The sequence below is a fragment of the Pleurodeles waltl genome, chromosome 6, assembly GCF_031143425.1.
Source record: "Pleurodeles waltl isolate 20211129_DDA chromosome 6, aPleWal1.hap1.20221129, whole genome shotgun sequence".
Lineage (NCBI taxonomy): Eukaryota > Metazoa > Chordata > Amphibia > Caudata > Salamandridae > Pleurodeles > Pleurodeles waltl.
Window position 1 is genome coordinate 1,156,635,999 of NC_090445.1, and position 18,189 is coordinate 1,156,654,187.

General features: G+C 42.3%; 1 protein-coding gene across 2 annotated transcripts in view; it reads left to right on the plus strand.

Moving 5' to 3' along the window:
• The window catches only part of LRRC20 (leucine rich repeat containing 20), a 1,502,316-nt gene that overhangs the window by 1,051,370 nt on the left and 432,757 nt on the right, over positions 1-18,189 (plus strand). For both annotated transcript variants that reach the window (XM_069240374.1, XM_069240373.1), the window contains exon 4: positions 7,252-7,419. In XM_069240374.1, coding sequence (XP_069096475.1) covers positions 7,252-7,419 — 168 coding nt within the window. The remainder of the gene's footprint in view (positions 1-7,251; positions 7,420-18,189) is intronic.

Sequence of the window (18,189 nt, forward strand, 5' to 3'; positions counted from 1 at the left end):
AGTCCATACTGTGCCTCACATACAGTGTTCTTCTCTTTCACTCCTGTGTTCCATGGGGCACACTCTCTCACCGCATTTAATTGTAATTTAATTTATATAGCGCTTACTACGCCTCATTATGTGTCAAAACGCTTTTCAGCAAGTAGCACGCTACTCTGGAACCCAAAAGGAGTAGTGGTGGATTTGTATGGGGAAATATGAGTTAATTTGAGCAGTGGATATGTGAGTCTGTTAGTTGGATTGATTTGGATAATGAAGGGATAGAAAAGGAAATAGGTTGGAAAGTGTTATTTGGGAGCTCATGGTATTAAGATGAGTTTGGGGATCTGGGATCAGTAAAAAGGAGAGATGGAGGAGGGAATAGTCTATAGAAAGGGATTAGGGAGATCATGGTAGTAAAATGAGGTTTAGGATGAGGTAAAGGAGGGGGAAATGAGGGAAGAATTTAGAAAAGGTTGTTTGGGGGATCATTGTAGTAAACTGAAGTTTGGGGTGAGCCAGGAGGGATAGAGGAGTGAAGAGTCTAGAAAGGGTTATTTTGAAGATCATAGTGGTAGACTGAGGTTTGGGATGAGCCAAAGAGTAGAGGTAGGGAATATATTTAGAGCGGCGTAAGGTGAGATAGAGTAGTGGATTCGAAAGAGTGAAAGTTATTTTTTTTCTCTTTTCTACAGTAGGAGTAAAGTAATAAATATATAGATACACAACTACACAGAAAGAGTATATACGTATAGGAATGATAATACATTGAGTTTTAAAGTTGTATTTTATAAACTCAGACTGTCAAGTGCTGCTGTACTGAGGTGACTTAATTTATTTGTGTATATTTTATAACTCATTGTCTTTGAAATGTAAGTGTCCCTCAATATTTCAATAATGAAGCGCTTGTAGAGAAAAAAGTTATGATAATATTTACATACTATATTTGGTAAGTAAAACAGAGGCCCATAGGCATCTAATTAGACAATGTATATAAAAACTATGCAATGAAATATAAACATGTTAAGCAGAGTAATATATATTTTAACTGGAAGTGATTTATACATTTGCTAAGCAGACGTAAAGAATATCTATATATTTTTAAAACCATAGTTATTATACAAATGTCTACAAAGAAATATACAGATCTAGCTAGAGACATACACATAATCACATTATAAATGTTTACATACACAGGGATACGCTGTACATGTGTCTTTGAGTATGGAGGTTATGTGGGAAAGAGCCAGTTCCTGAGTAGACTTCTGAAAATAGGATAGTTATTAGTCAATCTTATATTTGAGGGTAATTAATTCCATAGTTTGGCTGCTTGAACAGAGATAGATGTACCACTTGTGGTCTTTTTCTTGTAAGGTGGGGTTTTAAGGTGAGGTGTCAATCTTGGGCTAAGGTTCCATTGTTGAATATATTTGGTGATTTCATCCCTGATGCAAAGTTGCCCTATTCCATGTATTGCTTTGTGGGTGATACAGGTTCAAAGTGGAACTTCTGGCAACCAGTAACCAATGTTGGGCCCTCAAGGCAGGGAAGATGTGGGTTTGTGGATTTACATGTAGGAGGAGTTTGGCAGCAGAGTTCTGAATTCATGGTTGTCTTTTTATAGTTGATCGAGAAGATCCGTGGTAGAGGCCATTGGCGTAATCATGTTTAGACAGTACAAGAGAGACAGTAGCCTGGACATTGTGTGGGAATCCCAGGTGTGGGAAGATGTGTTGCAGAGTCTTCATGATGATGAAACTTGATCTTGCTAATTTTCCCACTTGGACATTCATTGTTAACTTGGAATCCATGGAAATTCCAAGGTTGCGTACTTCCTTAGTTACTTTAGGAGGTGGTACAGGATCATAAGGCGCAGAGTGCATCCTAATTTTTCTGATTTCCAGATGTGAGTATTTCCATTTTTGGAAGCATTCAATTTGAGATGGGTCCATGCCATCCACTGATCAATGGCTCTGGGACAACAGACAATTTTGAGTTTCCAATGTCTTTGTGGCTTTCCAGTTAAGGAGTATTTGTGTGTCATCTGCGTAGTTGCAGCATGTGAGCTGAAATTAATTGATCTCTGCCGGTAATGACTTCATGTAGACGTTGAAAAGCATGGATGAGATGATAGCGACTTTTGGGACCCCTGCTTTTGTGAAGTATGGTTTGGATGAGAAAAGGAGAGTATCGAATGAAATCTGTTCTGTTTCAAAAGTAGGATGTGATCCAGTCGAGAGCAGTCCACTCTATGCTGGCTTCGTAGAGTCTTTTTGTTAGGGTGTCAAGGGAGCTGAGAGGTCCTAGAGAACTAGAGCAGCATACCCGATCCTTCTACTGTGTTTTTAAGGTTATCCCAGATAGCAATGAGGGCAGATTCTCTGCCTCTTCCTGGACAGAATCCAGTTTGATAGACTGAAAGTATGGAGTTAACTTCAATGATTTGTGACATCTGGGCAAATGCTGCACTTTCCATCAGTTTGCCCAGGAAAGGTCCATTTGTAATTGCTCTGCCATTGTTGAGGTCATGCGGGTCCAGGTTTGTTTTCTTTAATAATGGGCATATGTATGCCTTTTTTAGATCTTCTGGAAAGATTCCCATAGTTAAAGAATTATTGATGATTCTTCTTACTGGTGTGGCGGCAGAGAAATGTTTCTTGAACATTTGTGGTAGACAATGGCCAGAATGGCAGCCAGGAGGCCTGCTTGCTTTGACCAGATCCATAAATTCACTTTGTGATATTGGTCTGAAAGAATGCAGAGGCTGGTTACCCTGCTCTTGGAGGGTAATTTTGGACATGGGTTGGTGCTAGTGGTTTTCTTTTATTTTAAATAGGAGTCCAACGTGTCTGCTTTGGTTTTGCAATGATTTTCAAGTTTGTCCTCAAATTCTTGAGTAATAGGATGAGTTCTTACCATGTATTTAGGTTTATAAAATTTGGTAATTTGCACATTTAGCATTTTTAATTCTGTCTAAACAGTAACTTTTTTAGCTTTTTTGATTGTTGATTTGTATATTCTTTTAAGTTTGCAGAGGTGAAGGTTGTCTTGATTGCTGTTTGTTTTGAGCCTAGGTTTGTTGCAACTATCTAATTTGGTGTTTTATATTTTTTAGTTCTGTATTTCTCCTAGGTGCTTGTTTTCTTTAGTGTTAGGATATCAAAAGTTTCCTATATCGTTTTATTATGTTTTCGAATTGATTTTATTGTGTCTAGATCTGTGCTGGATGTTCTAAGTATTCAAAACTGAGCTTGTTCCATGGTTGATATGTGGATATATGTAAAGTAGACTTGGGTGTGTTGATTTGTGGTGTTTTATGTTGGAAAGCTACCAAACGGTGGTCTGACTGGAGTAACCCTTTGAAAAGGAGCTAGTTCTGGATTTGCAGAAATGACATCTAGGATGTGCCCAGTGATGTGTGTGGGTGTAAGTTCTATCTGATGTAGGTTCAGTGTTCCTAGGTCAGTAATTATAGTTTTTGGATGGGGCATATTGGGTTTGTCAAGCCAAATGCTTAGGTCACCAAGAATGCATAGACTGGTGTATAGTGTTATAAGGTTTGCAGCTCTGTCAAGAAACATGTCTGGGAATGTTGCATTGCTAGTTGGTGGTCTATAAAGGAAGAGGAAGTTACAGGATGAAGTTGGTGTAGGGTTGCATCTGATAGTGAGGGCCTTTCAACCATGTATGGAAATATCATCAGTTTTGGTGAGATTTATTTTTCCTTCAATGTAACAGCTAGTCAACCTCCTCTTTTGCGTATATGATTTTGTATGATAGTTTGATAGCCTGAAGTAATGGCTTCATGAAACACTGGAGCCATGTCATCTCCCAACCATGATTCAGTTATAAAGTTTAAGTCAGGTTGTGTGTCAGTGAGTAGGCCATTGATTTGGTCCTTGTTTTTAGTGAGTAACTGAGCATTTAAGAGTAGGCAGTTTAGAGATACATTTTTGGTGGTGGTGTGACTTTGTTTTCTAGATAAGTGAGCAGTATATTGTGAACTTGTAGCAGGTGTGTCATTAGTGCTATTATTAACTGTATGAGGGTTGCAATAGTGTTTTCTACATTGTATTCCTCATTCATCTGGCTTCAAAGGCATTCTGTTGGATCTGTATGTGTCAGTGGTGGAGATGGTGGTTGAGAGTGAGATGGCGAGCTGTATTGTTTTTGTAGAGTAGCCTTGTTGTATAATAGACATGGAGAAGTGAAGTTGTGAAGAGTGGTATCATGTTTATTTTGCTTGCATCTGTTTAGGGTGGAAAGTGTATGGGTTAGTGGTGGTGGAGCATGTGGGTCTTATTTTGAGGCTCTGGCTTGGGTCTTACCTCCTTTGTCATGCAACATGCATGGACCACGGTCACCCTCTCATCTTTCTGTCTGAGGTGCAGTCGATTTTCCATAATGCAGTAACTGGAAACAATAAATCATCCTTGTGTGCCTGCACATCTGCTACTCAGAGAACGCTCAGTAAGAATTGTGTGATCAATAAGATCTGCAACCACCACTTCTTTGTGCCCTGGCGTGCTCTCTGCCTCTCATCCCTTGCAGTCCCCCTAATTCCAATGCTCCCATGTTGTGCCTGCCCTGTAAAGAAAAGGAGGGTCTTGATTATGTTATAGGAGGATCAGTGCCTGTTCCGTGAGGGAAGAAATCGTCCTCAGCTGCTACACCGTTGAACCTGTTTTATGAGGAAAAGGGCATTTTGATGCTACTGCCTATGTATGTATGTATATGTTATTTCCATAGCTGAAAACTAGTCAAAAGTCAATGGAGTGCTGTACAAAGTCAAAGACAAGTTTAAAGTCCGGGAGTAATAGGAGAGGAAGCTGAATTGTGTACGGTTAATGCATTGTGATGTAGTCGTCTTTAATGCTTTCCGAGGAGAGCAGCGTTTTGCCAGCCCTGATGGCTACAGGGATATTGTTACCTATTAAGTACATTCTTTATCAAGGAAGGCCCTGATCACTCCATTGCTCCTCATTATGCTCCTCACTGAATTCTGTTCTGCTCTGTGCCCCAAAAGGAAAACAAGCTTCTTTATGCCCCCTCAGGACACAGAGAAGCTCAAATCCTCCCTTTCCCCCAAAAGGTTGAGTGATTTCTATCGCTCTTGACAGACCTGGCAACTCACACAGTACCACCTTGTGACACACAATATTGGCTCCCATCACACGGTCACATGGTGAGGAGCCAATATCACACGATGGCAGGGAAAACAAGCTGAAAACCACTGTAAACAGTGGTTTTCAGCTTGTTTTTTGGAGTGTTTCAACTGTGATGTTCATTGTGGGAGCTAAAGCACCCCAGAACATCAACAGCCTCAGCACGCTTTTGGGTTTCTTTTCAGAGGAGGGGGTTTGGGGCTGGGGTGGGGGCAAAAGTGTCTCTTAGGTGCTTCTCAGCATGAGGCCTCACCCCCTTCAAGGACCCACTGTGAGAATGTTGTTGAAGTTGGTTGATCTGCTACTGACCCAGTGCTGCTCTCTAGCCCATCTGAGTCATGCACTGCATGCTGAGCCTGAGCTGCTTCGAGGCCCATTATCCTAATAGCCTGCATAGGCCTGTCCTTCGTTCTTCTTGAACATCGTCATAATAAAACCATGGAGTATAAATACAGATGACATAGCAGTGTTAATACTGCATGGCACACAATGCAATCCAATCCAAGTATTGTTGCCGAGATTCATGTTCATGTGTAACACAAGAGGGAAAAATAGTGCGCTTTGTTTACTTTATCTGATTTGAATCCAGGAAGGTGCCATGCAGGCTCCTGAAACAACTTTAAATGTGGTGAGGTGGTGGATGGACTCAGCATTTGCATGTTCATTATTTGAGCAGAGCACCTTCTCACATCTCTTGCTAAGGATGGCGTGGGGGCTGGCAGGGACAAGGCATGCGCGGTAAGGTGGGAGCATACCAACTATAAATGATGCATCGTCCCTCAAGGTGGGGCCAACGCTAATTCACCCACTTTCACCCAGTAAGCCACATCCAGTCACTGCAGATTAGACCCGAGCCTCCCCTTCTAGAAATATACTTTACAATTTATTTCCAGAATAACATTGCCCGCACTTCCCAAATAGCAGGTCCCAACCTTATAGCAGCTGCTACTATCTATTTTTCAATGCAAATGTGGAGGTAGCTGTGAAGGCCTCCATCAGGCCAGGGTTTGCGAAGCGTTGTCTTATGCCCTTGCATGAGTCACATGTGTATGTTGCATTCTCTATTTCAAATGCAGCACAATAAATAAACAATTGTTAGGTTTTTTTAACTCTGTTATGGCCTCATCAGAAGTTATTTGTATTAAACTTCCGTTTATGAATTATATTATTTTTTTATCCCATTTCAGGCCGGATCTAGAAAGCCATTTGCGGGGATAAAATCAGCTTACTCCGTAAAAGACTTGATTTATGAGTGCAAACGCACGTTTAAACTCTTTATTTCCCTCTTGATTGGGATTTACTGATACACAACATTACCCTGCTATGCTGCAATGCTACGCAGGAATAACCCTCCTTTTAGAGCCTGGAAGGAGGCATTCAGCGGCCTCAAAAAATTGGGACAACCCACAAAACACCATTGCTGAAATTGTATTTGTCTATTTCCCTTCATTGAAATAGTCAATTCCGGTCATCTACAAGATCTGGGCGAACATCCTCAAAATGGGTCAGGGTGTAGGTGGGGCTTGGGGTTTTCACTTAAGAAAAAAACATTTTGCTTTTGGAGAAAAATAGCCCAAAAAAATGTGCAACTCCACTAATGTGAATGGATTTTTGTAAACATAACTGTACAGTTCCGGGGTTTGGTGGGGGTGGAGGGGGGGGGGGGGGGGAGGGGAGGGGGTGGAGGGGATGGGGCTGGTTTCACAAAAGCAGATTTATAAAACATTTCCAGGCGTACACCTGGAATCCTTTATCTAGCTCTAGGAGTTCTCTTGTAAAGGGTTGTGGATTTACTGAAATGTATAAATATGCACCAAGGGGAGGGTCTGCACCTGCAAGTGCACAGCTTCAGTATTTTTGCGACTCTAGGTATTTAGACTATCTCGTATTTCACTGCCTTATCTATATAAAATGTCTTTGCAAGTGGATAAACAATTGCTTGTACCACTTTCCTGTGAACTTTTATTTATCGATTTCGCTGCAGTAGTCTTAGTCAATCTCACACTTTTGCTGAAACCTCATGCCCCTGGATGGATATTACTATGACTCACTTTAATTAAACTCATAATCTATACCGTCCCTGTGTGTCATTGTTTTTGTATTGTAGAGCTGAATCTGGAACGCAACCACTTTTCCCAGCTTCCTGAGGAGATTGGGACACTGCTGCATTTGAAAACTATTAACTTGTCGAAAAACAAGTTTACTGAGTTTCCAGAGCAACTGACATCTGTAAATAGCTTGGAAAATATCAACCTGGAAGATAATCAGATAACAGGTGCGTGAGAAACTTGTGGCCTGCTGTGGGCCATTGGCGTCCCTAACTATGTATTGTTGATTATTTGACTATCCTTTAGTTTCCCTCTTCTCTGTAAAGCTGGATAACCATCTTTCTATTGTAAGCATGTTTCATGACATCAAATGTATTTGCTACGTTTCCTGATTTCTGAAATCATCACAATATACATTGCATTTACATTTCTTTAGTATGCATGTACCCTTTATTTGTGGAAAGCAATGTATCAAAGAATTACTTTTGGATCTGAAGTGGAAACTGGAAAGATACATTGGCAGTCATTTGCTTTAACCATGTATTGAAATCAGGTTTGAGTTTCTCGTTTGGTTATTTATTTGTGCATTTATTCACAAGCTTTTATGCTGACCTGCTTGCAACTAACCACCTGCTTCACTGGGTTTTGTGTAGACAAAATATTTTTCACATAGGTTTTCACCTATTATGCTTTGTATGTTAATGTATTCAGATTACATATGGGTTATACCATTTAACACAATACGAAACATTAGACAGAGCCGAGTACGAAGTTGAAGAGTCAAAATAGTGTTTGCTATTAATGAAAACATCACAAAACAAACTATTCAACACCATCAACAGCCAAACAGAACAACTAAAGATGCAACAACATATAATACCTGCTCACAGGTGACAACCATCTAACCATCTTACTACACTTTCAGCATCCTCAAATTGCATGTTATCATAAAAAGCTTTTAGAACACATCTGTCCCATTTTCTAGTTTTTGTAGTTGCGACGAATCTATTTAGGAGTTCTGAGGGGTAAGGCAGTGCTTTAAACGGAATTGTTGAACTGCAGTTACCCACTGTTTAGAGTACCTGTTTGCTCCTGAGACGTGCCGGTACTTTGCTATTATATGTATTGCAACAGTGCTGAGAGGTGCAGGTACTCTCCCTTTAAAATTAAAGAAGTTCCGGTACTCAAAACTGGACAGTACCTGCCCATTTAAAGCACTGGGGTAAGGAGAAACACAACAGTACTTTCAATTAACCTAAAGTGTAACCCATTCCGTCTCACGTGGAATCTCAGAGGCGGAAATTAAAGTTTGAAAGTTGTATGAAAAATTCAAAGGCAGACCTATGTAAATGAGTCTCAGAAACATAAAATATAAGTACAAAATCACTAAAGATTAATTAAAGCATCTAATCAGGTTAAATGGTCCAAGCACAAGGCATACCAATATTTCAGTCGCAGCAGTAGAAAAGATAAGAAAAAGTACTTGATTCTCAGAGTCCAGATTGCGATCTTTCTGTCTAATCATTTGAAAAATGAATCTAAATATGCTAATCAAAGTAAGGTAAATCTAATGATTTCTGTTGAAAGGTAGGCAATAGGATTAATCAAGTATCAGCATATCAGAAAACCTATGCAGAAGTTCTGCAGGACAGAAATGTGCGTAGCATAGTGCCACTTCAGTCAAAGTAAAGTAGAGAGATCTGTACCTTTCTGACTCTATAGGGATCCGCTCTAGTCAAAGGGTAAAAAGAGTCCGTCACACTTAACTAGCTAAACGCCACTTAAGACCTTACAGAATATTCAAAAGTTGACCTCATCTTAGCCAGTACCTTTCCACTTTCCGCATAAAGTTTGGAATTGTGCCACTTCCATTAGGCTTTCCTCCGCCGAACCAAACATCAGGGCGACCTTGTCCAGGAGCTCGGAGGGACGTTCCATCTTAATATTCTCTAGTTAGCTCTTCTCGTCCTTGTCAACATACCTTCCCATACCCCTTAATCTAAAACCAACAACAGGCCTTTCATTAACTTTAGACTTGTGCAGAAGCACCGGCAAATAAAGAAAATGCAACATGAGTAAAACTCAATTCATGCCTTCTTAAGTCAATTTAACGTCGAATTTTTTGCACATTCAAATACATAGCTAAACGTGCAATTCTCTTCATAAGTACAATAAATGATGAATATCTGTAATGGTATAACATTTAACTATGATAACTTAACCCAAATACATTGAGTATAATGCCATACATGTGTTATTTTCCAGGCCAAAAGCGTCATTACAAAACACGCATACAAGTTTTCTACATTTGTACATATATATGTGCACCTCAAATAATATGATTTTCAATGCACCACATTACATGAATACAATTGAACACACATTATCTTTGTCACTGATTACATTTTCTTGTCATTTCTGGAATGCATAATGACACACCCAAGTTAAGCTCTCTCATCCTCTTCCCTGGACTATGGGCCAGATGCACAAAGCATTTCTGTAGTTGCAAATGGTCTGATTCACAGAATCGGGCTATGTACGATTGCATAAATGCATTTTCCAATGTACAAACCACAAACTGTGATTCAGTAACAAGTTATTGATTTGAAATTTGATTTTGCGACACAATACCGACTAAGTATTTGGATGGTAGATTCTTAGGTCATCCCTTCCAAATATCGAATTGGATTGATATTAATTTATATCTTGCAACCGAGGTGGTTAGCCAGTCTCAAACAGCTAGGGGCTTCTAATAGACCCCTTGACCTTTGTGAATGTTGACAAAGGCATTTTTTAGAGTCAGGAGGAAACTGCCTTAAAAATGAGACTTTCACTTTTCTTTTCTCTTTCAAATACATCCAGTTTTCCTTTAAGGAAAATGAGTTGCATTTATAAAAATGCTTTGTTCAAAAGTGATTATAGATATGGTGGTCTGCTGACCATCTCTTTGATGCCTGTGATTCCTAGTAGGTTGTAATTTGTGACATGCCTCATTAATTTTCATTAGATAGGTGGAAATGTGACCACTAGGTATCAGTATGTTGCGATCCAATGTTGCGATCCAATATATAAGTCCATAGGTCGATTCACAAATTAACATACTGATCACAAAAATAGTGGTTGCAAATTGCGACCAGTATTTTGTGGCCTGTTCTTAGCACATTTGTGCCTATATTCCTGAAACCCTACATAAAAATGACCTTGAACTATATCTACTGATTGTTCTCTCTCTTTATTTTGTATCAAAATTATCCTCTCCCTACTCTTCATCCTCTGCATCCCTTATTGTTTCTGAGTGTAGCGTACTCCGCTGCATGCCAGTCAGACCACTCTCTTCAAAATTTCAGACAATTAGCTATACCTCTCCTCACAAATAACAAACTCTCCGTATACGTAACCATCCCTTGCAATTTGACAGAATTTGATACCTTTTAGTTTATCAGTTGATCCCACCTGTCATTTGCATGTTTTCAGACTAATGATCTCACCTACTCCTATTAAATTAATGTGCTGCTATTAAGCTGGAGGAAATACATTCGACCGGTTTCCTAAGAGTGCAAAACAAATTCATATAACAATAGCCAACAATATCCAACAAACACTGAAATAACTACTAACCTTTGGTTCCGGAATAGCAAGCTACCCTCCACAAAGTGTGTTAATGCCGCATCAAAGGCAATAAGTGCCACATAAATACAATACAATCTACTTGACATCTCAGTCATTTTAGTTTTAGTGATTCTTATTGTTATCTAGTATAATCTGTAGAGTTTTTGGGACTCGTTATTATCTGCCTAAAATTTAGGATGGGAGGGTTATGGGATAGAGTGCAGATGCCCTAACTAGAATGTCCACCTCTGAATTGATGCATTATAGATTACATTCCTTGGAATGGGGAATGGCATATGAAACCATGATCAGAATTCTTTATCCGTGGGGAATCACAATTTCAGGTCTTTTCAGACATTTTCCACCTGCTTTTATCAGGTAGAAAATATTGTTGGATCTGCAGTTAGTTTGACAGTGTGTGAAACAATGGGCTACACAGAATTGAATTATCATCCTTTTCCCCTTTGTTTCTGTTCCTCCCGCCCTGACCCCAAAATCAGCAGACTTGTCTGTTCATGGAAGTCCTCATCTATACCAGTTCAATAACTAAAGCCAGGCAGGTATTTAAAACATTTCGGTATTTCATTGCCTTGACAGAGATAGGAAGTACTGCATAATTATTTTTTAATTATGAGGGATAGTATATCTTAGAAACTTAAGGTTTTATCCAACTTCACCTTAACAACTACTTTGAAGGCTAGCATTGAACTAATATGATCTCCTGTCTCCTCAATGAGACAGAATAAGAAGTTGGGAAAAATTAATGCCTTTTCAGGGAAGCAAGCAGGGGTTGATGCTTCAAGAGCCTGATCCCATAAAACCAGGTCCAGCACTTTTTCAGCCCCTCGCTCACAAGTCGAGCAGTGGTATATTTTTCTCCATCAGGTGAGCAGTGCAACCCCAAAGCTCCACCTATGAGGGCATCCTCTAGCTTGATGGCTACTCTTGATAGTGAGGAATCATACACCAACTTAATAGATTGGTGCTTGCATACTCTTTGTATTAGAACTCATTCTCAAAGAGAGGATCAATAGCATGTCATATTGCCTATTAAAATGTTCCATCAATATGAAGGTGGATCTTTTTTCTGTTCAATTTTGAGGGTGCACCTCTAGTCTTTGTAGGTAACCATAAGGATCAATGTCAAAACATTATCCCTGTTAGAAATGTATTCCACCTCACTATCAGAGACTTAGGCCCTCATTCTGACCTTGGCGGGCGGCGGAGGCCGCCCGCCAAAGTCCCGCCGTCAGGTTACCGTTCCGCGGTCGAAAGACCGCGGCGGTAATTCTGACTTTCCCGCTGGGCTGGCGGGCGGTCGCCTTCAGACCGCCAGCCAGCCCAGCGGGAAAGAGGCTTCCACGATGAAGCCGGCTCGGAATCGAGCCGGCGGAGTGGAAGCTGTGCGACGGGTGCAGTTGCACCCGTCGCGTATTTCACTGTCTGCGCAGCAGACAGTGAAATACATGTAGGGGCCCTCTTACGGGGGCCCCTGCAATGCCCATGCCAGTGGCATGGGCACTGCAGGGGCCCCCAGGGGCCCCGCGACCCCCCCCTACCGCCATCCGGATCTCGGCGGTCCGACCGCCGGGATCTGGATTGCGGTAGGGGGGGTCGGAATCCCCGCGGCGGTGCAGCAAGCTGCGCCTCCGCGGAGGATTCAATGGGGCGGCGGTACACTGGCGGGACCCCGCCAGTGGTGCCGGTCCGACCGCGGCTTTACCGCCGCGGTCGGAATCCCCATTGGAGCACCGCCGGCCTGTCGGCGGTGCTCCCGCGGTCCTCCGCCCTGGCGGTCAAAGACCGCCAGGGTCAGAATGACCACCTTAGTTATCTCAGCCACTTTACCCTTCAGAATAATTGGTAATAGAAATATTGAAACTATCTTTACCCAAAGTGAACAAGACAGGTCTCTTTTGTACTGCTTTGCACACAATTCTATGACACATCTTGCATGACACTAACACACCACAGTGGATTGAACTTCTATGTGTAAAAATAGACTTAAAACCTCAATGGCATTAGTCCCTGTACCCAAGATCTCTGGCCCTCCCCTCTTTCACATTCATTGTTATACATCCCTATAATAATATTGAAATGAGCCTACTCAGTACTTCAAAGTTCTAGTACCTAATCATTCAACCTGTAATTTCCATTAAAGTGCAGGATAAACAGTTTTTGTTTCACAAAATACAGCCTCTACGACTGTCAAGACCATGACTTTCCAAGCAAATAACTCAAGAAAAGCAGTCATTAACCTGAGTGCCCCTTTATCTGCCAGACTCTATTTAAACTAATTAAAGATGCCACCCCTACATTTTGTGGTTTTTCCTGCCAAACTATAGTATCTGACATGCACAAATATAACCCAACCTCAAACAGTTGTTTGTTCAGTACATCTGGTTCAATTGAAGAAAAAGAAAGAGCCACTACTTGCTCTTAACCTCTTCCATGAAAGCACCATACCAAAGACAGCAATATAGAAGCAGTAGGCCCAGCCACCACAACACTCAGACATGTGTGGAAACTAATGGTTATAAAAAAGCATAGCATCACGTAATAAAATCCCCATCAGGTGGGTATAATAGTTTTGTCACAACTAATATACTAGAAGAGTGTAACAGCATTATTACATGATTCTAGGCAAAGAGATTACCAATACATTTGATATTAAACCAATTCTGTCTCATAATGACTATGATTGTTTTCCATAACAATTTGAAAGCAGTCTATCACAATACACATATTGGATGTGTTTTTCAAAACATACTTAGGAACTCTTTAAGCCAAACCATTAAACACTACTTATCTGTATGAGTAGCAGTATTGAAAAAGGGTTGTGGAATGTTCAGAAAATGCTTTATTCGGTTGATTAAAAACCATAAAAGCACACATATGACATACACATATGACATATACAATATCAAGCAGCAATAAAAACAAGAATAAGTACATTACAATTACTGAAAAATGCATGTCAAAATACTCAGTGCCTTCCATCATATCCACTACGTAGTTTCAACCCAGTTTTAAGGGCACCTGACAAAACTGGCTAAACTAAAACAGATTAGAGGGGTTGACAACATTTGTAAATAAAACAAGGCAGGTCTAACCTGCTCACAACAATGCTCAGGAAATACACAGCGTTGCCATAAGGCTCTGTAATATTTGCAACCAAAAAGATAAAGTGCAAGGTCTCTTGTGGGGAGAAGTTATCACTAGAGCAAGGACATCTATCTTCCACTTTGTGCCTCCCTTGCTGAACTGCCAAAGACCTGTGTAACAAATCTAGTCTAAATATAGCCAGTACATGTCAATGATGGGTTCGGGTGACTATAGCAAGATAACAATTCAGGGATGGACAAGTTTTTAACAAGATATAAGATTGCACCATGGGTTTCATAAGATCCAGCACCTCTCCTTCAGAACCCCTGATTAAAAGAAAGCACACCTTCACCCAATTCAAATCCCTCTTTATCTCTTTGTCCCAAGTTGTACAGTAAATCCTTGATGTATCTGAGCCATGGAATGTGTAACACCCTATCCAACAGCAGGCAATCCTCAATTACTGCTCCATTTACGGCTAGAGTGGGGTTGCACCAAACCCTAATCCATCTAAGTAGTGGAGCGAAGGACAAAATGTCCTCAATGTAACCTAGCCCTAGTTCTTCGTGAATTATGTAGGAAGGTACAGATTGTGGCACAGCTAGTGGTTTTCTGAAACATTTATTTTCAACAATCAATACTTCTCTCCTATCTGTGTAGCCCTAAATATCACTTCCATAGCTAACAATTGAGATGCATTTGGCCTGGTAAACTTTGATTATTGACTGCACTGGGTTGGCCCCCAGTCTTATGGAAAAAGTCGGGCACAGCTCACGAGAAGGTATTCCTTTTTAGCCTCTCCCGAGGCCTCCATAAACCTCTCTCATTTAAAAGGGCTCCCAAAAATAAAAATATAGGTACTCTAGACAGTTCAAATCCATCATCAAAACATATTTTTCTGGGGGTTCCTAGGGCCTACAACCTTTGTGTGAGATTTAGAATAGTTGGTACTAAGATCTAAGGCACTCATAATGGTCACAAAGGAGTTAACCAGCCATTGAAAGCCTACTGCCGTTCTAGAGATTAGGGGCCAGATGTAGGAAAAAAGAAATTTGCGACTTGCAAATTGTGAGTCCCTGCGACTCGCAATTTGCAAGTCGCAAATTGCTATGCAGTACGGTGTCTCAGACACCGACTGCAACTCGCAATGGGGTCGCAATGACCCACCTCATGAATATTCATGAGGTGGGTCGCAAATTGCAGCCCCATTGCGAGTATAGGCACTCGCTAACATGGAGGCCTGCTGACGTCAGCAGACCTCCATGTTAGCGACCTGCTTTTAAATAAAGCAGTTTATCTTTTTTTTAAGTGTAGCCCGTTTTCCCTAAGGGAAAACGAGCTGCACTTAAAAAAAAACGGAACCTTTAGTTTCGGTTTTTTTTTCAGGGCAGGGAGTGGTCCCTTGGACCACTCCCTGCCCTGAAAAAATATTTTGGGCTCCAGTCACAATTTGCGATTGGGTTACCATCCACTTGAAGTGGATGGTAACTGCGATGCCATTTGCGACCGCATATGCGGTCGCAAATGGTATTGCATCCCAATGCGACTCGCAAGTAGGAAGGGAACACCCCTTCCTATTTGCGAGTCTGAAATGCATTTTGCGAGTCGGTAACGACTCGCAAAATGCATTTCTGCATTGGGATACGTGTTTTGCGAGTCGCAAACGGCAAATTTTGCCGTTTGCGAGTCGCAAAACGTTTGGTACATCTGGCCCCAGGTCTTCATTGTCAGCAAATAGATATCTTGGCTAAAACTGCAACCCCGTACACTTGGAATATCCTTGCAAGCTTCACACAGCACCCAGATTGTTTATATAAAGGGTAAACAAAAGTGAGGGCAGGATGCAACTCTGTCTACCCCCCCTGAGCAAGTTAACATGACCCAACAAACTCCCAGCCTGTTTGTACCTGATGAAGGCAGAAATATTCCTATGTACATCATGTAGGAAATAAATAATGCTGAAATCCGCCACGAGCTCCAACAACATCCTTCACAATTGGGATTGTTTTACACATCCAAATGCAGAGGTAAGTTCCATGAATGCCATAATCATCTGGCCTTTCTGTGCAATTGTGTACTTACTAATAATCAATTGTAGGATCAGACATTTGTCCAGGGTACCCTTCCTCAATCTGAACCCATATTGCAGACCAGAAACCATGTTATTCTGCTCTGACTACTCCATAAGCCGACTGAGAATAACGCACCCTATGACCTTAACTGTTGTATCTATGAGGGTGATCGGTCGGTAGCAATTAGGGTCTGATCTAGAGCCCTTTTCAAACACAGGAACAATTATGGTCATGGGCCAAGTTTTTGGAATCCCTTTCCTACACACTGAGTTACCTGCATGGGTAACCTTTTTTTTCCAGAGTTTGCGGTTCACATTTAAATAAGGCTGTGGGAACCCTATCAGGACTAGGTGCTTTTTCATTTGGCATAATTATAATAGCATCATAGACCTCCTCTTTATCTAATCTCAGAGAATATTCACCACTCTCAACCTCTTACCCTACAAACTGGATTCACTCCAGAGCCCTGTGAGAAATTCCTTAAAAGAGCTCTTCTCAGATACCTGGCGCAATAAAACAATCCAAATGTCATTGTCATTGGTCTGCTTCTTAAAAAATGACCAGTTGGTCACCTCCCAGAACTCTGCAATGTTACCTCAACATTTTACTGCAGGAGGTTGTTCCAAGCTTTCTCCTTGATATGTTTTTTCCTGGGCTGCCAAGGCTTGTTTTTAGACTTTTCTCCTCAATCCTATCCCTAGGGGAAATCACTCAGAGCCCTCATCAAATCCTGATGTGCCTTAGAACACATACGGTCAAACCATCGGGCCCCTATAAAAGCAGTATTAACAATGTGTTGGAAAATGGGTTATTGGTAGGGCAGGTAGGTACCTACACCTAGCAACAAGCCACTAACCTCCACATAGGTACAGTTAGGTCTCAGTAAATTAATCCCAGCTCTACCCTTGGTAGCTTGGCATCGAGCGTCAAGGCTTAACTTAGGAGACAAAGGTGGTCATTCTGACCCTGGCGGTCTTTGACCGCCAGGGCGGAGGACCGCGGGAGCACCGCCGACAGGCCGGCGGTGCTCCAATGGGGATTCCGACCGCGGCGGTAAAGCCGCGGTCGGACCGGCACCACTGGCGGGGTCCCGCCAGTGTACCGCGGCCCCATTGAATCCTCCGCGGCGGCGCAGCTTGCTGCACCGCCGCGGGGATTCCGACCCCCCCTACCGCCATCCAGATCCCGGCGGTCGGACCGCCGAGATCCGGATGGCGGTAGGGGGGGGTCGCGGGGCCCCTGGGGGCCCCTGCAGTGCCCATGCCACTGGCATGGGCATTGCAGGGCCCCCCGTAAGAGGGCCCCTACATGTATTTCACTGTCTGCTGCGCAGACAGTGAAATACGCGACGGGTGCAACTGCACCCGTCGCACAGCTTCCACTCCGCCGGCTCGATTCCGAGCCGGCTTCATCGTGGAAGCCTCTTTCCCGCTGGGCTGGCTGGCGGTCTGAAGGCGACCGCCCGCCAGCCCAGCGGGAAAGTCAGAATTACCGCCGCGGTCTTTCGACCGCGGAACGGTAACCTGACGGCGGGACTTTTTACGTTCGGACTTAGGGCCTGATTCTAACTTTGGAGGACGGTGTTAAACCGTCCCAAAAGTGGCGGATATACCACCTACCGTATTACGAGTTCCATAGGATATAATGGACTCGTAATACGGTAGGTGGTATATCCGCCACTTTTGGGACGGTTTAACACCGTCCTCCAAAGTTAGAATCAGGCCCTTAGTCTCTTTTTTGGAGGTTTTTCTTTACCGGGACGAACCACGAAGTCAGGCCGGGTCGCGGTTGAGGCAAGCCGGCTAGAATTTCCGCGTCGGGTCGGTCACTTTATGGAGCTTTTTTTCAAAAATTCTCCAATCTTTTCCAAACTTCTGGGGCTTCACCCAGATGTTCTTTTAAGGTTCTTTTGGGGTCCACAGCTCACCCAAGGGTCCAGAAGTTCTGTGATGGTCCTTGGGAAGTGCGGACTTCAACTCCCAGAATGCACCTGGCGCAAACTCTTTTTTGGCCACTGGACAGTGGTCAGCTGGTCACTTTTTCAGGAGTTGGTGCAGGGGACTCTGGATAGCAATTTTTCACCTGTAGCAAACAGGGAGTCCCTCCTTGAACCAGTTGAAGCTAGGCAAAGTCCTTCTTGTGGTGAAGCCCAAGTGTGCAGCTGGTGCAGTCTTTCTGAGTGCAGGGTCCAGGTGCAGGCCAGGGGTCCAG